We start from the raw sequence: 22,148 nt of genomic DNA on the forward strand, positions 1-22,148 counted from the left end.
GACCTATTTCCCCATGCAAACCTTTCTAGATTCACCATGCGTAATTTGTCTGTCAGCTCGACTGATGCCAAGGCTTTCAATTCCTCCCGGGCCTGTTGTAATGAAGCATAAATAGCCGCCGACAGCGTTTTTTTGTGTTCCCGTGCTAAGTGCTCAATCTTCTGTAGAAGCGTCTGCCTATGCGCTAATTTAGTACGCTTCACATACGCTCCCTGCGAGATACATTGACCCCTCAAGACTGCCTTAAGGCAATCCCAAATCAGGGTGGGCGCTCCAGAATTATGAGTAATATACTCCTGAATACCATCAGTGAGCTGCTGACGAAATCTATCGTCGTGAAGCAGTGTGTCATTCAGCTTCCAGGTTTTGATGCCAGTAGTGGCAGGTTGACCCCTCAGCTTTAAAGTTATGGAGGCATGATCGGACCACTTAATAGAGTGTACATCCACATCCCCAATTTTGTCCATCAGTAAGGTATCAAGTAAAAAGAAATCTATACGAGAATAGGACTGATGGGGAACAGAAAAGAACGTATATTCCCTTCCTGTGGGATTCCGCTGCCTCCATGGGTCCACCAAATTCCATTTATCAATCAAAGATTTGAGGCGCTTTCTATGAGGATGGGAACCCTCCTGTGCCCCCTTAGAGTTATCCAAAAGGGGATTCAGGGTCAAATTAAAATCACCCACAACTATGAGCATTCCCTCCCCCTCCTTTTCCAGAAGCTTATCAATCTGGGAATAGAAGTCCCCCTGCTGAACATTAGGTGCATATATATTCAGTAGGGTATAAGTGGTCCCCTGATAATCAAAACAGACCAGCACGTACCGACCATTCTCATCCCCAATATGTTTATGTATAACATAATCGTCCCCCCGACAAAATAGAGTACAGACCCCCGTGTATTTAGCCTTTGGACGCGCTGCAGAGAAAACCCTATGAGTAAACTCTGGCCAGTGTAATAGATGCTCATACCTCTTTGTGAGATGGGTTTCCTGCAGGCATAATATCTTGGCACCGCTAGATTGAAGATCATGACGTAAAAGATGCCGTTTCCGTGGGGTATGGAGCCCTTTTACATTAAGAGATAGAATGTGTAACGCCATAAAAGAAAGTGTACTGTATCGCAGTGGTCACATGCACAACAGAAATACAAATCCTTAAGCCCATCAGGATACAAAATACCCCTCCACTCCCACATCTCACACACTTGTCCTCCCCGTACATTTGGATTAACCTGTGAATGCCCCACATCGCGATTGTCCTGTTTTCCCATAATCCCCCCCACCCCCGCACCCTCCCCCTTCCCCCTCCCCCCCCCCCCAAGCATATGCGCCAAACTCGCATGACGCTTCTGCCTAGGCAGATGAGACAAGTGAAGTCCCTGTAGCGGCCCCCCGCCACTCCAGTGCCTATTAACTTAAACGATAGAGAAATCGAACTCGAACTGTCCCGAACCAAATATGTTCACAATATCTGAGTTCTGTCCTCTGGTGCGACGTGCATCCTGATATTACCAGTCAAACAAAACAGGTGTCACCGCTTCGGTGTTTCCTCTCCACCAAAACCCCTGAAAAATGCAAACTGCTGTACAATTAGCCCGCAGAGCACATTGAAGGAGCTCCTTCAAGTATCGCCCTTCTTCTCTCCCGTCAAAAGCTGGTTACTTGCATTTCTCCGTAGCCGGCGGCCACCATTCTCCACTCGCTGCCATCTTCTGATCTCCGGTCTCTCCCGCTGTGACTGTGTCGACGGAACCTGGACTGGAAAGCCTGCAGTCATCAAGATGGCCGCCGCATCAGAGATAGTAAAGGCCTTAGATGTAATGCCTTGAATGGTGACTGCTATACCCATCGGGAACAACCAGCGATATCGTAGCTTCTCTCTACGGAGCACTGCTGTTATGGGTTGGTATTCCTGCCTCTTTTTTAAAGTGATGGAGGAGATATCAGCATACACCGCTATTTGGTGAGTTTCCCACTGCCAGGATTGCTGTTTTCGCGCCACCGCTAGTATTTTTTCTTTAATGGGAAATCTCAAAAAGCATGCGATGATATCCCGCGGTTGATTGGCGCCCCGCGGACCCAGGGTACGATGCGCCCTTTCGATCTCAATGTCCGGTATAGTGTCCAGCGTTTCCCCCGACGTCTCCGGTGATAGAAAAAATTTGCAGATGGATCTTACCACCGCCTCACAATCAGCATACAGATCGGACTCTGGGATGCCCCGAAATCTTAAGTTGCATCTACGACTCCTATTTTCTAGGTCCTCTAATTTTGCAGTAACCTCCACACATTTTTGGCTTAAAGAAGCCTCTTCTTCCTGCATCTTATCCAAGCGTATCGCCTGGCCCTCCAGACGTATATCACACTCGTCAACCCGTCGTCCAATGTCCGCCATGTCATCCCGAAGTTCCGCCATTTTCGCCATCATTTCACGCTTATTATTTTTTATATCCTGGCGAAGATCTTGGAACCAACGGCGAAATTCATCGCGAGTAGGGAGAGTAGTATCATGCTGCCCCTGTTCAGGATCTGAATGTTCGTCCTCTGCCATCGCCGTGACACTCGCGTCCGGGGTTTCAGGGCCCTCCGTAGGCCCCTCTTCATCTTTCCCCTTCGCGTAAGTGAATTGCCGCAAATCGGGTCCTTTTCGTTTGGATGTCATGGCTAGATAAATAGAGGATCGTAAGAGGCTCTCAAAGCGTGTAAAAAAGCGGATGGTGCTCGATTCTCAGCAAAGTTAGCGTTAGGCGCTCTGGAGCTACCGACTCAGGCCGCCATTCAGGTACGTGACGTCACCCGTCTCATCTGGACTGTGCTTCTAAGATGATATTTTTTAACAATGACACGCCTCTTGCACACTTTTAACCTTTTAAGCTGCTCCTTTCAGTTTTTTTCTAACTATTTTTCTCATTTTATCAAAGTTTCCCTTTTGAAAGTTTAGCACGAGAGCCGTGGCTTTGCTTACTGTCCCCCTCCCCCCCCCCCCCCCAAAGGGGCATGGGATAAACACTGTAGATCCCTAAAGGCTAGAGGATGGGAATAAATAAAAAAGCTAAACCAGCACAGAGCAGCAGTAATACCCTTAAGAGAAACATAGGGGTAACCTGCATGGAGCGGCAGTTACTAACCTCAAGAGAAACAGTGGGGTAACCTGCACGGAGCGACAGTTACTACCTTGGGCAGCTTGCAGGGCAGACTAGATGGACCATTTTGGTCTTTTTCTGCCGTCATTATTTTACTATGTTACTATTATATATATTAATTCAAATTTGATCATATTATGATCACTATTGCCAAGCGGCCCCACCACCGTTACCTCTCTCACCAAATCCTGTGTTCCACTGAGAATTAGATCTAAAATTTCTCTCTCTTGTTGGTTCCTGAACCAATTGCTCCATAAAACTATCATTTATTCCATCCAGGAACTTTATCTCTCTAGCATGTCCCGATGATACATTTACCCAGTCAATATTGGGGTAATTGAAATCTCCCATTATTACCGCACTACCAATTTGGTTAGCTTCCCTAATTTCTCTTAGCATTTCACTGTCCGTCTCACCATCTTGACCAGGTGGACGGTAGTATACTCCTATCACTATACTCTTCCCCTACACACAAGGGATTTCTACCCATAAAGATTCAATTTTGTATTTAGTCTCATGCAGGATGTTTATCCTGTTGGACTCCATGCCATCCCAGACATAAAGAGCCACACCGCCTCCCAGCTGCTCCTCTCTGTCATTGCGATATAATTTGTACCCCAGTATAGCACTGTCCCATTGGTTGTCCTTCTTCCACCATGCCTCTGAGATGCCACTTAAGTCTATGTCATCATTCACTGCTATACATTCTAATTCTCCTATCTTACTTCTTAGACTTCTGGCATTAGCATACAAACATTTCAAAGTTTGTTTTTTGTTTGTATTTTCATTCTGCTTTTTAATTGATAGGGATAAGTTAGAATTTTTTTAGCTCAGGTGAGTTTTTAGTTACAGGCACTTGGACTACTTTTCTTATTATTGGAACCTCACTGTCGGGATGCCCTAATTCTAATGCATCATTAGTATCCTTTGAAGATACCTCCCCCTGAACCATGCGCTGCTGAGCGACTGTCAGCTTTCCCCTTTGTTCTAGTTTAAAAGCTGCTCTATCTCCTTTTTGAAAGTTAGTGCCTGCAGCTTTGTTCCACTCTGGTTAAGGTAGAGCCCATCCTTTCGGAAGAGACTCCCCCTTCCCCAAAAGGTTCCCCAGTTTTTTACAAAACTGAATCCCTCTTCCTTGCACCATCATTTCATCCACGCATTGAGACTCCAGAGCTCTGCTTGCCTCTGGGGACCTGCACGTAGAACAGGAAGCATTTCAGAGAATGCTATCCTGGAGGTTCTGGATTTAAGCTTTCTACCTCAGAGCCTAAATTTGGGTTCCAGATCCTCCCTCCCACATTTCCCCAGGTTGTTGTTGCCCACATATACCACGACAGCCGGTTCCTCCCCAGCACTGTCTATAATCCTATCTAAGTGATGCGTGAGGTCTGCCATCTTCGCACCAGGCAGGCAAGTTACCAGGTGGTCCTCATGCCCACCAGTCACCCTGCTATCTACAATTCTAATAATTAATCACCAACTATGATGGCTGGCCTAACCCTTCTCTCCTGGGCAATAGCCCTGGGAGACTTGTCTTCAGTGCGAGATGACAATATATCACCTGGAGAGCAGGTCCTTGCTACAGGATCACTTCCTGCTACACCAGGGTGATGTTCTCCTTGGGAGACCTTTCTGATCCAAGGCAGCACTGGGGCTGCCAGATTGGATTTGGGACTTGGCTACTATGTCCCTGAAGGTCTTATCAATTTACCTCTTTGTCTGCCTCAGCTCCTCCAAGTCTGCTACTCTAGCCTCCAGAGATCGGACTCGTTCCCTGGGAGCCAGGATCTCTTTGCACCCAGTGCACACATACAATCTCTCGCCAGCGGGTAAAAAATCATACATGTGACACTCAATGCAAAAGACTGGAAAGCCCCCCTCTTGCTGCTAGAGTGCTGCCTTTATCTTAGCTTTATTGAGTTCCTAGCTAAGCTGAGGATACTAAGGGAATTGGAATTAGAGAACTTTAAATTTACAGGTGAATTTACTAATTAATCAGTTAGTGTCCTACAAGGGGATGATTAAACTTTCAATGAGGGCTGGTACAATAGTATGATTTAGATAAGACCCTGATTGATTTTTAATGAGAAAGTATCTCTTGCCTAAAAATCAAGGGTTGAGTTGGTGGGAAAGACAGACACTAGGATTAACTATCTCTGGCTTGCTTATTACCTCAGGCTCACAAAAAACTGTAAAGAATATATCTCTCTATTTCACCTTCACCATACTTTTATAAGTCCAAAGATTTCCCAAAGCTATACTTACCAATCCTCTTTAACCATCATTAAATTGATCTTCACTCAGTTAATTGAAGGGTTTGAGATTTGTGCGCCGTTAGGGGCGCGTGTTGCGTTCATGCCTATTTTCGCCCTCGCTCCACCCTCTCTACCTTTGTGGTGACTCCCTTCGGCTCAGACGGACAGATGCAGCCGTGGCTTCTCTTGGTCCCTGTATCCCCGGGCTGGCCTGATGCCACGGATCCGCAATGTTCCTGATGACGTAAGGGTGCGCTCGCGCTCCAGACTTTGTACCAGCAAGGGCGCGAGCCTCGGGGGCTTCCCCCTGTAGTGATGTCATCCATTTTCAATTTAAAAGGTCTTTGTTTGCTAACTACAAACGAGTTAGCAAGGAACTCCAAGGGGACTTGCTTTGGCAGTCCACGATACTTGCAACTACAATCCGAGTCAGCAAGGGGAAATCTTTCTCCACTGCTCGGCCTTTTCAAACTTACCAGGAGTACCCACTCCTCGGGAGCTCCGTTCTCTCTCTTCTTGACTTTAGATTGTTGGACGGGATCCGGTACTCGCTCCTCGAGGGCCTATGTTCCCAAAGACTCAGAAGACTCCTATTGCCTGGAGGTGATCGCAGACGTGACCACAGTGAGTCCTATTACAGACAGGAACCGGTACTCGCTCCACGAGGGCCCTAGTTCCTAATCTCTAAGACTCCCTTCAGTCTAAGACGTTATCGCAGGTATGGAGATCGTGAGTTACCATTGCAGATTGCAGATAGGAACCGGTATTCGCTCCACGAGGGCCTATGTTCCTAATACCTTTCTCAGACTCTCTTCTTCCTCAGAAGATATCACATACCTATATCTTATGGATTACTATTACAGATTAACAGATAGGAACCGGTACTTGCTCCACGAGGGCCTATGTTCCTAAATCACTTCTAGCCTCTCTTCTATTCCAGAAGCCATCCCATACACAGTTATTCTGAGTTCTATTTCAGACTGCCTATAGAAACCAGTACTCGTCTGCGGCTCCTGTTCCTGTATAATGAAGACTCTGTTGCATAAGAAGACATTACAGATATCTACAATTGTGAGTGTATCCTGTCTACTCACTACCTATAGTCTCTCCTTACAGCTCAGCAACTCAGAGATCACAGTTCCAGTATCAGAGGGACTTCAGCCCTACCGGGCACATCAACTCATTACTGCTACCTCTGGTGGTTCTACTTCCAGTCTAATAAATAACTATCTGTGTTTGTCTCAATACTCCAGCCTAGCCTGTGGTCCCTCTCAGGATCTCCACTTGAGGGCGCTGTCACCTGCCATCAGCCCAGGAATTCACTATTTCTACTAAGTGTTACTCCTTACACTATTAGAGCGGTATTATCATCTGCCACTCTGTGGGAGCCAACCGACATCAGACCATTACTCCTCTCTCTGCGGAAGCTGATCCATATCGGATAGCTATCTCCTCGTGGGGATCATACAGGTTGCTGGCTCATCTTTCTACAGGAACAAAACATAACAGTTGCTACTCCTTCACTCTGGGGGAGCAGAGCACTAACAGATTGCTAAATCCTTAGCAAAATCCGTAACAAATTGCTAAACTCCTCCTCCTACAGGAGCCAAGCCTATCAGACTGCTATCTCCTCCCCTTGGGAGGAGCTGATCGATACCAGATCGCTTACTCTGCCCTCCTGGCGAGGTAAGCTCTAGCAGATTACTAACTCTGCAGCCTAATTCATAACAGCGCGCTTCTGGTCCTCTTCTACCTCAAAGGGTGCGAGGCCTCTGGAAGCTGGGGCTGTGGAATTCAATCCCAGGATCGCTTGCGGTGACCTCTGGACTCCTCTCCCGGGGGATGCCGGGAGCAGTATGCAGATGAGCCTCCCAGTCCTCTTTCTACAGAAAGGGTGCGGGGCCTTTGGAAGCTGGGGCTGTGGAATTCTATCCCTGGATCGCTTGCGGTGACCTCTGGACTCCTTTCCTAGGGGCTGCTGGGAACAGTATGCAGATGAACCTTCTGGTCCTCTTCTACTGCCATTTTGTCCACAATGACATCAAGATCCTTTTTCTGGGTGGTGACTCCTAAGATGGAACCCAGCCTTGTATAAATGTGCTTAGGGTTATTTTTCTCTATGTGATTCACTTTGCACTTGTCCATTTTAAATTCCATCTGCCATTTCGATACCCAGTTCTCAAGTCTGGCAAGGTCCTTCTGCTGTTCCTCACAGTCTGGTTGTCTATTAAAATTACTTTGAATATTTCTGTGCTATTTGCAAATTTGATCACCTCGCACATTGCTCCCTTTTCCAGAACATCACTGAATAATTTAAACCCTGGTCCCAGTACAGATCCTTGGGGCACTCCACTATTTACCTCTTTCCATTAGGAAAACAGATCATTCAGTCCTACTCATTGTTCCCCATCTTTTACCCAGTTAGCAATCCACAGTAAGACATCAACTCCTTTACCATAACTTTTTAGTTTCCTGAGGGACTTTATCACACGCCTTCTGAAAATCCAAATACCCTAGGTCTTTTGTCTCAACTTTGTCCACATGTGCATTCACACCTTCAAAGAATTCTAAGAAATGAATAAGCCACAGCCTCCTTTTGCTAAATCCATGTTGCCTACCATGTTTATCAGTATGTTTAGTAATTTTATTCTTAGCAATAGCTTGCACTGTTGAACCCAGCATAATTTTACCCGGTGCTTGAGTCTGTAAAGGAATTTAGTCTTACATGGTTATGTGATGTTTCAGTCAGATAAAATAAGGTCCAAGTACTTGTAAAGACAGCAGAATGCCTGAACCGTTCTTGAGGTTGAGAATAATAGTTTTATTGTAGCAAAATGAAATAAACAATGGTTTATATATGGTTTCTGGTTTAACAGAGCAAAGCACTCTTGTTAAAAAGGTTATCAAACGCCTGTGTTAATTCAAAGTTAACTTACACATGTCAAATGCAATGCCAATGCGCTATCCCAGCTTAAAGTAGTAAGTTAGCCAGTTTATCTTACCCTGTCCGTGTGCACGCAGATGTCTTGAGGATGGCTCTGCACGGAGGACCCCAGTTAGACCTCCATCAGGCAAATGACAAGTTAATACCACAGTCTCAGGGGAGTAGAACCAGATCATAGTGATGCTTCTATAAATTATGCAGGGAAGAACGGGGTGAAGATAGCTTGGCTTGCCAAGGCTTAAGCATGGACGAGTCTCCACAGTTAATGGATCATGGCTGGGCTGAGCTGAGCCTGGTCTCGAGGCTTAGCTTGCTTTGCGAAAAGTCTTGGGTACCAAGTTCACAAGTTTGTGTGAAGGGTAGCAAGCAGCACAGTGCTGTGCTGTAGTGTGGTCTGGAATCTGTAAGTCCAAAATCCTTTTCTTTCTTTTCTGGACCGTACATATGCAAACACATGTGATCCAAAAGTTAACCTGGATTAGATGTTGCCACAATCTATTGACATGGAATTGGTGTTGTGGCTTGATGCTGCTGGAGAGGATAGTGGACCCTTGGGCCGACCTACCGAGGGTGACAGGGTAGGCCGGGAGGCGGAGACGCAGCCTGGCAAAGCTTCACCCAGAGCCGGGGACCCCCCAGGAGGAGCCCGTAGGGACCTGGGCCCTTGGGACTTAGGCGCTTGATAACAAATGTCCAGAAAGGCTGAGGTGGAGAGAAGGCTGGAGGCCTATCAGCAGCAGAGGAAGAGCGGGTCGAAGGGCTGGACCAGCAGGGACGCCGGAACCAGGGCAGGCAGAGTGAGAAAAGAGTTCGTGATACCCGGGTAGGCTTGGGAGCTGGCTGAGCTGAGCAGAAGGTCGGGTGGAGGCAGGGCAGACCGGAGGCTGCAGCGGAGTCAGAAGCAAACCGGAGTCTGAGGCAGGCAGCGGGCTGTAGCGGAGTCAGAAGCAAACCGGAGTCAGAGGCAGGCAGCGGGCTGAAGCGGAGTCAGAAGCAAACCGGAGTCAGAGGCAGGCAGCAGGCTTGTAGCGGAGTCGGAAGCAAACCGGAGTCAGAGGCAGGCAGTGGGCTGAAGCGGAGTCAGAAGCAAACCGGAGTCAGAGGCAGGCAGCGGGCTGAAGCGGAGTCAGAAGCAAACCGGAGTCAGAGGCAGGCAGCTGGAGGTCAACAGGAATGCAACTGGAAGCAACTAAGAAGTTGGGAACCTCGTTGCAAGGCGTTTAGGGAACGTCTGAATGCCGGTTATATCGGGAGCCGAGCGTGACATCAGCCGCGAGGGCGGGGCCGGGCTTCCGGGAGCCGGGCGCACAAGAAGGACGTCCTCGAGCGCGAGACCGGAGAGGAGCAGGCCCGCAATGGCAGCCGCCATGTGGGAAGAGAGAGGCCACCGGGGCCCGGACCGGGCAGAATCCGGCGACTACTGGAGCGGAGGTAGGCGGGCCTGAGTCCTATCAGGAAAGGGGCGGTCGGGACCGCAACAGTACCCCCCCCCCCCTTTACGGCCCCTCTTGAGAGGACCGGGCTTCTCCGGGTGGTCACGGTGAACTGTTGCAAAAGGGATTTGTCCAGGATGTTACAGCTGGGCTCCCAAGTGTTGTCCTCGTCACCGCAACCCTCCCAGGCGAGAAGATATTCCCACCTTCGGTTGTAGAAACGAACATCTAGAACCTCGTGTACCTGATAAGTGGGATCATCATCGATGGAAGTGGGTGAAGGATCCGGAGGTTTTCGGTGGTAGCGGGAAAGAACTACGGGTTTTAGCAGGGATACATGAAAAACATTGTGGATTCGAAGAGAGGACGGCAATCTCAGCCAGTACGAGATCAGGCCCACTCTCTCAGTGATCCGGAATGGCCCACAGAACCTGGGTGCAAATCTCCTTGAGGGAAAGCGGAGATGAATGTTTTTCGTACTGAGCCAAACCCGGTCTTCTGGCTGATAGGTGGGAGCCGGGCGTCGGTGGCGATCAGCCGTTCGTTTGGCTGAGGAAGCTGAGAGAGTCAACTTGTCTTGGGTTTTCTGCCAAAGGGTCTGCAATTGTTGAGCCGTCAACTGGGCGGCCGGGGAGGCTCTGGGCGTAGAAATGGGAAGCGGAGTTCTCAGCTGTTTCCCATATACTAGCTGGAAGGGCGAGAGTCCGGTGGCGGCATGAACCTGGTTGTTGTAGGCAAACTCGGCCCAGGGCAGAAGCTCAGACCAGTTGTCCTGCCTTTCGTTGATGAAGGCTCGTAGGTAGGTTTTCAGGGAGCGATTCATCCTTTCGGTCTGCCCATTACTTTGAGGGTGGAAAGCAGTAGAGAAGCTGAGCTGCACCTTGAAGCATTTGCAGAGAGCCCTCCAGTAGCGTGCGATGAACTGCGGCCCACGGTCAGAAACTATGTCTTGAGGAAGCCCTTGCAGCCAGAATATATGCTGGGCGAAGAGGAGAGCCAGTTCGGGTGCAGAAGGTAACTTAGGCAATGGAACAAAGTGCACCATTTTGAAAAACAGTCGGCGGTGACCCAGATAACCGTCTGACCGCGAGACAGCGGCAGGTCGACCATAAAGTCTGTAGCGAGATGGGTCCAGGGTTCTGTGGGGACTGGCAGAAGCTGTAGAAGACCACACGGAGGTCCAGGACTGGGCTTTTGTCGAGCACAGGTGGGACAAGAGCTTACGTAGGTGCGAACATCTTGTCGGATGTTGGGCCACCAGTAGTATCGATTGAGGAGTTCCAATGTTCTCTCTCGTCCGGCGTGCCCTCCAGTGAGGGAGTCGTGGGCCCAGCGCAGGGTCTTTAGACGGTCTCATCGGGGAACCACGGTCCTATCCTGGGAGAGAACCGTCAGGGTGGATAAACGGACCTTGCTAGGGTCCAGAATACTGCGGAGGCTCTCGGTCCTCCTCGGACATGGAGGTCCGCGAGAGAGCATCGGCTCGAAGATTCTTGGCTGCAGGACGGTATTATAGGGTAAAATCAAAGCGGCTAAAGAACATGGCCCATCGGGCTTGGCAGGGGTTTAACCGTTGGGCCTGAGACAAAAACTCTAAGTTCTTGTGGTCAGTGTACACGGTGGTTGTGTATCTTGCTCCCTCGAGCCATTGCCTCCATTCCTCGAAGGCGAGTTTGATCGCTAACAGTTCTTTGTCGCCAATGGAGTAATTCGCCTCAGCAAGGGAGAACTTCTTGGAGAAGTACGAGCAAGGCAATAACTGTCCAGAAGCGGAGTGTTGGCTGAGGACCACCCCCACAGCCACGCTGGAGGCATCGACCTCGACGATGAAGGGGCTTGCCAGATCCGGATGGCGAAGGCAGGTGTCCACCAGGAATGCCTCCTTCAAGTCGGCCAAGGCTTCGACCGCAGCGTCGGACCAGTTCTTGGCGTCGGCTCCCTTGTGGGTCATGGCAGTAAGGGGAGCGACCCGATGCGAGTATCGCGGAATAAAATGTCTATAAAAATTAGCGAATCCCAGAAATCTTTGGAGAGCCTTGAGGCCCCGGGGTTGAGGCCATTTGGTTATGGCCGAGACTTTCTCAGGGTCCATCCGGAAGCCCGTGGATGAAATGATGTACCCCAGAAAGGGCAAGGACTCTGCTTCAAAGACACACTTTTCTAGCTTGGCATAGAGATGATTGTCCCGGAGAGCCTGCAGAACTTGTGTGACGTGGTGGCGGTGAGTCTCCAGGTCCCTGGAAAAGATAAGCACGTCATCCAGATAGACAATGACGTGAGAGTGCAGCATCTCACGTAAGACCTCGTTCATGAGGTTCTGGAAGACGGCCGGGGCGTTGCAAAGTCCAAAGGGCATTACTAAGTACTCGTAATGCCCGTCCCTGGTATTAAAGGCCTTCTTCCATTCATCCCCTGGACGAATACGGACGAGGTTATAGGCCCCTCGGAGGTCTAGCTTCGTGAAGACGCGTGCTCCCTGAAGGCGATCCAAAAGTTCAGGGATCAGTGGAAGCGGATAACGATCCCGCTTGGTGATGGCATTCAAGCCTCGATAGTCTATACGGGGACGGAGTGAGCCGTCCTTCTTGGCCACAAAGAAGAAGCCGGCTCCAGCGGGTGAACGAGAGGGGTGAATGAAGCCCTTGGCAAGGTTCTCAGTCACATACTGAGACATGGCACCAGTCTCTGGCAAGGACAAAGGATACACCCAGCCACGGGGAGGTATGGTACACGGTAGCAAATCTATCGGGCAATCAAAAGGCCGGTGCTGAGGGAGAATCTCAGCCATCTCCTTGGAGAAGACGTCAGCGAACGCCTGATATGGCTCTGGCAAGAGAAGAGACGAGCACAGATGCAAGGACTTCGGTGGATGTGGAAGCTGTAGACAATGAGCAAAACAGAAGGGACTCCATTGGGTTAGCTGAAAGGTATCCCATTGAATAACGGGCGAATGCCGTTGTAACCACGGAAGTCCAAGGACCAGAGGGTGCACGGCCCATTCCAAAACCAGTAGGGAGATTTCTTCCGAATGGAACAGCCCGGTCTGGAGAGTCAAGGGAGCCGTGCAGCAGGTGATGGTTCCAGGGAGCAGCGTACCTCGGATGGAGGAAATACGCAATGGAGGAACCTTTCGCTGTGTGGGAAGAGACAGCTGGTTTACCAGATCAGCAACAATGACATTACCCTCGGCACCAGAGTCAATGAAAGCCCGGATCTGGAGTTCCTCACCGGGGTATTTAAGAGTCACTGGTAAGGTGCATTGAGGAGCTGAGCCCGCAAAGCCTAGGAGTACCTCCTTGGTGTAACCTAGGCACAGTCGTTTCCCGGACGCTCCAGGCAGTTGGCGAGGAAGTGCCCCTTGCCTCCGCAGTAGAGGCAGAGACCCTGCAAGCGGTGTCTCTTCCTTTCCTCGGGGGTTAGTGGAGATCTGCCCAGCTGCATGGGCTCTCCTAGGTTGGCAGAAGCAGGAGGTCCCTTGGGTGCTGGGATTCTGGCGGCAGTTGAGGACAGTGGTGGTGTTCTACGGTAGGAGCGGGTCTCCTTATCCCGCTGCTGTAGGCGGCGATCCACCCTGCCGGCGATGTCAATTAAGTCATTTAAGTCCTCCGGGAGATCTCGGCCTGCTAACTCATCCTTGATGCGGCTGGCAAGACCTTCCAGGAAGATCCCCTAAGGCAATCATCCCGCCAGCCAACTTCCATGGCTAATGTGCGAAAGTCTATAGTATAATCCGCCACCGAGCGTGTCCCTTGCCTGAGATGCAAGAGTTCCGAGGCAGCGGTGGTCTGGCGTGCAGGATCGTCCAAAGCGAGGCGAATGTTGAGGACGAATTCTTGAAGATTCTGTAACAAGGGATCCTGACGGATGTGGGAGAAGCCCAGTCGAGTGCTTTCCCATCCAGTAGAGAAAATATGTACGCCACTTTAACTGCGTCTGAGGGGAATTGCGCAGGCAGGAGAGTGAAGCGCACGTAGCATTGATTCAAGAAGCCACGGCATGTCTTGATATCCCCGGCATAGCGGGTCGGTGCGGGCAACTGGGTCACTGATGCCGGACTGGGTACTGAAGCAGGAGAAGGGACTGGAGGCGGATCCGGAGGAGCGGCCTCCAGACGACTGACCAGCTGTTCCACGGTGGCAGCAAGAGTGTCTATACAGTGCTGTTGCTGCTGGAGACGTTGTGCCATCCCCGGGATGGCCTGTAGGCTTGGGGCCTCCGCCGAGTCCATGGCTTTGCAAACTGTTGCGGCTTGATGCTGCTGGAGAGGATAGTGGACCCTTGGGCCGACCTACCTAGGGTGACAGGGTAGGCCGGGAGGCGGAGATGCAGCCTGGCAAAGCTTCACCCGGAGCCGGGGACCCCCCGGGAGGAGCCCGTAGGGACCCGGGCCCTTGGGACTTAGGCGCTTGTTAACGAATGTCCAGAAAGGCTGAGGTGGAGAGAAGGCAGGAGGCCTATCAGCAGCAGAGGAAGAGCGGGTCGAAGGGCTGGACCAGCAGGGACGCCGGAAACAGGGCAGGCAGAGTGAGAAAAGAGTTCGTGATACCCGGGTAGGCTTGGGAGCCGGCTGAGCTGAGCAGAAGGTCGGGTGGAGGCAGGGCAGACCGGAGGCTGCAGCGGAGTCAGAAGCAAACCGGAGTCTGAGGCAGGCAGCGGGCTGTAGCGGAGTCAGAAGCAAACCAGAGTCAGAGGCAGGCAGCGGGCTGAAGCGGAGTCAGAAGCAAACCGGAGTCAGAGGCAGGCAGCGGGCTGAAGCGGAGTCAGAAGCAAACCGGAGTCAGAGGCAGGCAGCTGGAGGTCAACAGGAACGCAACTGGAAGCAACTAAGAAGTTGGGAACCTCGTTGCAAGGTGTTTAGGGAACGTCTGAACGCCGGTTATATCGGGAGCCGGGCGTGACGTCAGCCGCGAGGGCGGAGCCGGGCTTTCGGGAGCTGGGCGCACAAGAAGGACGTCCTCGCACGCGCGCGAGACCGGAGAGGCGCAGGCCCGCAATGGCGGCTGCCACGTGGGAAGAGAGAGGCCACCGGGGCCCGGACCGGGCGGATTCCGGCGACTACTGGAGCGGAGGTAGGCAGGCCTGAGCCCTATCAGGAGAGGGGCGGTCGGGACCGCAACAATTGGTGGGCATCAAAGCTAGTACCTATATGCATATTTTCACGAAGATGCTGGAATGAGTCAGAAGACATCTGTGAACAATATTGGATTTCATGGCTGGATACATATTTTGTCAAGGCCACAGCTTAGCAAGTCTGTGTCTGGCAGGATCAGCAAAATTGTAAGGTGAAGACAGATGCTCGATATGAAAAAGAACAGCAGCTTCTTCTCCTCCTCTGTGTAGTTCTGACAGGCATTAAAACTGCAGAGGTTCATCTCGTGGCTGGACCTCCATTTTGTGTTGCTCGGGTCTGCAAAGTTTGGTTCGGTTGCACACTCCATTTTAGGGTGGCTAACTTATACCTACAGGTTACCCCTGGAGCCTGTTTTGAAAATCGGTGTTACATTGGCTACCCTGCAGTCCTCGTGTACAGAGAGGCAGATTGGAATGATAAGTTAAAGATTACCAGGACCAAGTCTGCAGTTTTGTATTTGAGTTCTTTTAGAACCCTGGGATGAATACCATCAGGGCCTGGAATACAGCTGTATATTAATTACTTATTCTTTTCTTTTGCGAAGTGGTTTCTGGCTTGGGCTCCATTAGGGGATTTCCAATTGGGTTACAAGATGAAGAAGAATTAAGAGGCAATGGCAAAGCAATCAGTGTGCTATCTGGAAATGCAAAACGAATACCCCGTGTGCACTGAGCAATGTGTGAGAAGTACAAAGCACAGCCAGTAAATTCCTGTCACCATCAGTGAAGAACTTCTCTTTGAAATTATTTCTGAAATTCAAGCTGCTCTCTTGCCATTCCCCACCACCCTAGTGAGAGTGGGGAGTGGACCCTGACAGGAAAGTCACAAATTACACCGTGCTGACCTGTAGGTGAGGACCCCATCCTCACAGCATGAATGCATGCTTTATTCCCCACGGCAGTCTGACGTATGGGTCCTCTCTCAGCATACCTGGCAACGTTTGAGTTGTAATCACACTGACAGACCAAGGCAGTAATCTGGGTGCTAAGAAAATGTGCGCTGGTTTTCAGTGCACATTTTTAATGCCTAGATTTTTTTTTTTTAAACCCACAGTGCACACAATTCTGATTTATCCGTCTAAGTAGCGGTGGCTGCCAGATAGCCACATAAGTCAGTACTTATACAGCTATCTGCTGCTACTTAGCCGGATAAGTACTTTATCTGGCAAACCATACCAGATAGCTGAATAGTTACTGACTTATGCGGTTATCTGGCAGCTGCTTCCCACTGCCAGACAGATGAATAAATCAGAATTTATCTGGCTGAGTGGTGGCGGCTGCCCAGATAAGTCAGTACTATCCAGGTAAGTGCCAGCTGCTACCGCAAGTAATTATCTGGTTAAGTGGCAGCAACAGCCAACTCTTACCTGGAGAGTTTCTGATTATTTTTTAAACTTGTTTTTCATTGCACTGGAAACTTAACTCCAGCTCTAACTTACTCCTGGGCAAATTCTGCGCACAAAAACTTAAAATTCTGCAAAAGTTTGCAAACTTTATATTGGTCAAAATAACACAATTTACATGACAGTCTTTAAGTAATTACATAAGAACATAAGAAAATGCCATATTGGCTCAAGCCCAGCATCCTGTTTCCAACAGTGGCCAATCCAGGCCATAAGAACCTGGCAAGTACCCAAAAACTAAGTCTATTCCATGTAACCATTGCTAATGGCAGTGGCTATTCTCTAAGTGTACATAGTCTCCCCCTTTTATTTATTTTATATTTATATTTATTTCTGTTGTTTTTTATACTTCATCTAGCTATGCCTTTTTCCCCTCCCGCTCCCCATCCCCCCTTTCCCATGCCCCCTACCCCTACCCTCCCTCCCTCCCCATACCCTGCCCCCTGCCTATCCTCCCCCACCGCCCCCTCCCCCTTCCTTCCCCCATTATCATTGCTCCTTTGGCTCTCTTTGTATTCTGATTTTTGGTTCTTTTATTAATGTGTTATTGTTATATTGTTATATTGTTTCATTGTATTTCCCGCCTGAGTTCTTTGTAAACCGGCATGATGTGCTTCACGAATGTCGGTAAATAAAAGTTAATAAATAAATAAATAAGTGAACTTAATAGCAGGTAATGGACTTCTCCTCCAAGAACTTATCCAATCCTTTTTTAAACACAGCTATACTAACTGCACGAACCACATTCTCCGGCAACAAATTCCAGAGTTTAATTGTGCGTTGAGTAAAAAAGAACTTTCTCCGATTAGTTTTAAATGTGCCCCATGCTAACTTCATGGAGTGCCCCCTAGTCTTTCTACTATCCGAAAGAGTAAATAACCGATTCACATCTACCCGTTCTAGACCTCTCATGATTTTAAACACCTCTATCATATCCCCCCTCAGTCGTCTCTTCTCCAAGCTGAAAAGTCCTAACCTCTTTAGTCTTTCCTCATAGGGGAGCTGTTCCATTCCCCTTATCATTTTGGTCGCCCTTCTCTGTACCTTCTCCATCGCAATTATATCTTTTTTGAGATGCGGCGACCAGAATTGTACACAGTATTCAAGGTGCGGTCTCACCATGGAGCGATACAGAGGCATTATGACATTTTCCGTTTTATTCACTATTCCCTTTCTAATAATTCCTGTGTGCAGGAAGATCACAACACCCCCGGTATCAGGGATAGGGCACTGTGTGCAGGAAGATCACAACACCCCTGGTATCAGGGATAGGGCACTGCGTGCAGGAAGATCACAACACTCCCGGTATCAGGGATAGGGCACTGCATGCAGGAAGATCACAACACCCCTGGTATCAGGGATATGGCACTGAGTGCAGGGAGATCACAACACCCCTGGTATCAGGGATAGGGCACTGCGTGCAGGAAGATCATAACACTCCCGGTATCAGGGATAGGGCACTGCATGCAGGAAGATCACAACACTCCCGGTATCAGGGATATGGCACTGAGTGCAGGGAGATCACAACACCCCTGGTATCAGGGATAGGGCACTGCGTGCAGGAAGATCACAACACCCCCGGTAACCGGGATAGGGCACTGCGTGCAGGAAGATCACAACACTCCCAGTATCAGGGATACGGTACTGCATGCAGGAAGATCACAACACTCCCGGTATCAGGGATAGGGCACAAGTTCTAGTCACATTGACTGATCACATTACTTTATTTGTCAAGCTACCAACCGTTTCCATTTCCCATCCCCCATATATTGTCAGTGGGAACCTTGGTAACATCAATAAATAAGAGGACAGCCAATAGGAATACATATTCATTCCTAAACTGACCTTAACTGCCCTGAAAAGTGTCAAATTGTATCATTTTCTGTTAGTGCACACTAACAATGGTTAGTGCGCACTAACTTCCTGTTAGTGCACACTAATCGGAAAAACCGATTTTTTTTACTAAAAAATTGTGCCAAACACGATTTTCTTCTCCTGCCAGACGATTTAGATCGTTAAGACGATCGGGCACACGATTCACATCCCTAATATTAGGAGCTACCACCCAGGAAATAGATCTAGGCATCATGGTGGATAATGCTTTAAAATCGTAGGCTCAGGGTGCTGCAGCAGTCAAAAAGCAAACAGAATGTTAGGAATTATTAGGAAGGGAATGGTTAATAAAACGGAAAATGTCATAATGCCTCTGTATCGCTGCATGGTAAGACCGCACCTTGAATACTGTGTACAATTCTGGTCGTCGCATCTGAAAAAAGATATAGTTGTGATGGAGAAGGTACAGAGAAGGGCAACCAAAATGATAAAGTGGATGGAACAGCTCCCCTATGAAGAAAGCCTGAAGAGGTTAGGGCTGTTCAGCTTGGAGAAGAGACGGCTGAGGGGGGATATGATAGAGGTCTTTAAGATCATGAGAGGTCTTGAACGAGTAGATGTGAATCGGTTATTTACACTTTCGGATGATAGAAGACTAGGGGGCACTCCATGAAGTTAGCAAGTAGCACATTTAAGACTAATCAGTGAAAATTCTTTTTCACTCAACGCACATTAAAGCTCTGGAATTTTTTGCCAGAGGACGTGGTTAGTGCAGTTAGTTTGCTGGGTTCAAAAAAAGGTTTGCATAACTTCTTGGAGGAGAAGTCCATTAACTAGGGATGTGAATCGTTTTAGGACGATTAAAATTATCGTCCGATAATTTTAATATCGTCTTAAACCGTTATGGAACACAATACAATAGAGATTCTAACGATTTATCGTTATAAATCGTTAGAATCGTGAGCCGGCACACTAAAACCCGCTAAAACCCACCCCCGACCCTTTAAATTAAATCCCCCACCCTCCCGAACCCCCCCCAAATAACTTAAACATTTCCTTGCCAAATCCTACCTCCTTCAATCCCCCACCCTCCCGAACCCCCCCCAAATGACTTAAATTACCTGGGGGTCCGGAACGGCAGCGGTCCGGAACGGGCTCCTGCTACTGAATCTTGTTGTCTTCGGCCGGCGCCATTTTCCAAAATGGCTGCCGAAAAATGGCGGCGGCCATAGACCAACAGGATTCGACGGCAGGAGGTCCTTCCGGACCCCCGCTGGACTTTTGGCAAGTCTTGTGGGGGTCAGGAGGCCCCCCCCAAGCTGGCCAAAAGTTCCTGGATGTCCAGCGGGGGTCAGGGAGCGATTTCCCGCCGCGAATCGTTTTCCGTACGGAAAATGGCGCCGGCAGGAGATCGACTGCAGGAGGTCGTTCAGCGAGGTGCCGGAACCCTCGCTGAACGACCTCCTGCAGTCGATCTCCTGCCGGCGCCATTTTCCGTACGGAAAATGGCGCCGACCATACGCGTATGGCCGGCGCCATTTTCCGTACGGAAAACGATTCGCGGCGGGAAATCGCTCCCTGACCCCCGCTGGACATCCAGGAACTTTTGGCCAGCTTGGGGGGGGCCTCCTGACCCCCTCAAGACTTGCCAAAAGTCCAGCGGGGGTCCGGAAGGACCTCCTGCCGTCGAATCCTGTTGGTCTATGGCCGCCGCCATTTTTCGGCGCCATTTTGGAAAATGGCGCCGGCCGAAGACAACAAGATTCAGTAGCAGGAGCCCGTTCCGGACCGCTGCCGTTCCGGACCGCCGCTGGACCACCAGGTAATTTAAGTCATTGGGGGGGGTTCGGGAGGGTGGGGGATTTAATTTAAAGGGTCGGGGGTGGGTTTTAGCGGGTTTTAACGATTTTAACGATATATCACGATATTTTTTCCCCCCCAAACGGCAACAATACGATTCCCTCCCCCTCCCAGCCGAAATCGATCGTTAAGACGATCGAGGACACGATTCACATCTCTACCATTAACTGCTATTAATCAAGTTTACTTAGGGAATAGCCACTGCTATTAATTGCATCAGTAGCATGAGATCTTCTTAGTGTTTGGGATAATTGCCAGGTTCTTGTGGCCTGGTTTTGGCCTCTGTTGGAAACAGGATTCTGGGCTTGATGGACCCTTGGTCTGACTCAGCATGGCAATTTCTTATGTTCTTAAGGCAGTGTCAGAAGCACCTGCACTGTCTGCAGGACAAGGGGAGGAGCTGGGGGGGGGGGGGGGGGCTCATAGAAATGTTGATTTGATTTGCCCCTTTGGTGCCTGCTTTACTTCCTCCTCCTCCTCTTGCCCTTAAGTTATTTTGTCTAAAGTCACCACTGGAAAAATAAGAAAGGGAAAGAACAAGAGCATGAAAAGTCGGAGGAAGAAGTGAAAGAAAACAGAGCGAGAAAGCACGGGGAGGGCAGTATTCCAGGGAATTATTTCCAGGGGTAAACTTTAGAAATGGCTTTTTGATTATTGCCCTCCCTGTACGTAGGTAAATGTATGCATGGTTTTCAACGAGATGTGGACTTTTATCTGCGTACTGTGGAGTAAGGTTTTGTTCTAAAAAGTGAGGCAATTTTTCCCGCAGTATTAATCAAAGGAGAAGTACCTACCTAGCTTTGCTTTGTTTACTGGTGCAAAGCCCCCTGCAGAGTCTGCAGCAGCATGAGCAGCTTTGATCCTTGTCTTCTCTATAAAGCAGAAGGCAGCTCCAGTCCTGAAGTAACTTCCTTCTCTTCCTCTAGGACATTTCTAGCTACGGACCACAGATGTTATATACCAGCCCTGCACTACTGACTGCTCTGCGTTCCATGGGTCTGGGGCTGTTCTTGGAGCTGAGCTACAGCTGCGTGCACGGCTGGTTCTCCCCTTAATAAGGAAAGTGGGTGCCTTGGGAAGGATGCAGAGAGCAGGGCTTCTGCTGCTGAGTGTGCTGTGGGAGGGTAAGTGTGCGACAGACACAGACTCTGGCAGTAGTAAGTATAGTACATGGAAACGAGGCTGCACTCATCGGGGATCTGTAATTGCTTTTATTCCTGTCATAGATCAGGGCAGGGTCTCATTAGATCAGATATTGACAGGCATCCCCCAGCATTCCAGGAGGAGGTAAAAAGTCTGAATCCTGCATGGCCCCAGGGTTTAGGCTCTTCCTCATCCAAGAAGGAGGCTTCAGGTTAGCAAAGAATCTTAATTTCAGGATTTTAAGCACCAATGATTTGGGTGCAGCTGTTGCTTTCAAGAAGCTGATCACTTTGTGTATATGATTTAGACCACATTTGTAACTGTAGTGAGCTTTTTGGGTTTAGCTCTATGTTATGACTAAAATTCAGATTGCAATACTGTACATTTATAACACTGAACGTGTCTGTCCCTGCAGGCTTTTTCTGCCAGAGAGAAACTGGTCCTCCGGATTATGAGGTTTTTGCCAATAATGTAACAGTGCAGGAGGGGCTGTGTGTGCTCATCCCGTGTAACTTCACTTTCCCAGAATACAAAACACTAGGAAATAATCCTTTCGGATACTGGTTCAGGGAAGGAGCCCGAACCGGAAGTGACAGGCCCGTAGCCACCAATAATCCTTATAGATTTGTGTCTGAGGCAACCAAAGGTCGCTTCCAGCTGGTGGGGAACATACTGAACCGGGACTGCACCTTCTGGATCAGAGACGCCAGGATGGAGGATCAGAGAAAATACTTCCTTCGGATTGAGGGTGGATTTAACTTTAATTACCAATTAACAACCAAACCTTTTGTGAACGTAACAAGTGAGTACTTATATTTCTCTGACATGTGACAGGGTATCCGTGTCATTGGCCGGACCCTGTCACATGGTAGGAGCACTTGATGGCCCGCGCCATCTTGTGCTCCTACCATGTGACAGGGGCTGACCCAGTGGCGTAGCCAGAATTGATTTTTTGGGTGGGCACAAGGTTAACATGGGTGGGCTGTAGGCATGCAGGTC

General features: G+C 49.4%; 1 protein-coding gene across 3 annotated transcripts in view; it reads left to right on the forward strand.

The window, feature by feature from the left end:
* LOC115075945 (sialic acid-binding Ig-like lectin 13) overlaps window positions 1-22,148 on the forward strand; it is an 87,227-nt gene that overhangs the window by 18,858 nt on the left and 46,221 nt on the right. For all 3 annotated transcript variants that reach the window (XM_029576925.1, XM_029576923.1, XM_029576924.1), the window contains exons 2-3: window positions 20,933-21,130; window positions 21,565-21,951. In XM_029576925.1, coding sequence (XP_029432785.1) covers window positions 21,088-21,130; window positions 21,565-21,951 — 430 coding nt within the window. In that variant the 5' untranslated portion in view covers window positions 20,933-21,087. The remainder of the gene's footprint in view (window positions 1-20,932; window positions 21,131-21,564; window positions 21,952-22,148) is intronic.

The sequence above is a fragment of the Rhinatrema bivittatum genome, chromosome 14 (genome assembly GCF_901001135.1).
Source record: "Rhinatrema bivittatum chromosome 14, aRhiBiv1.1, whole genome shotgun sequence".
Classification (NCBI taxonomy): domain Eukaryota; kingdom Metazoa; phylum Chordata; class Amphibia; order Gymnophiona; family Rhinatrematidae; genus Rhinatrema; species Rhinatrema bivittatum.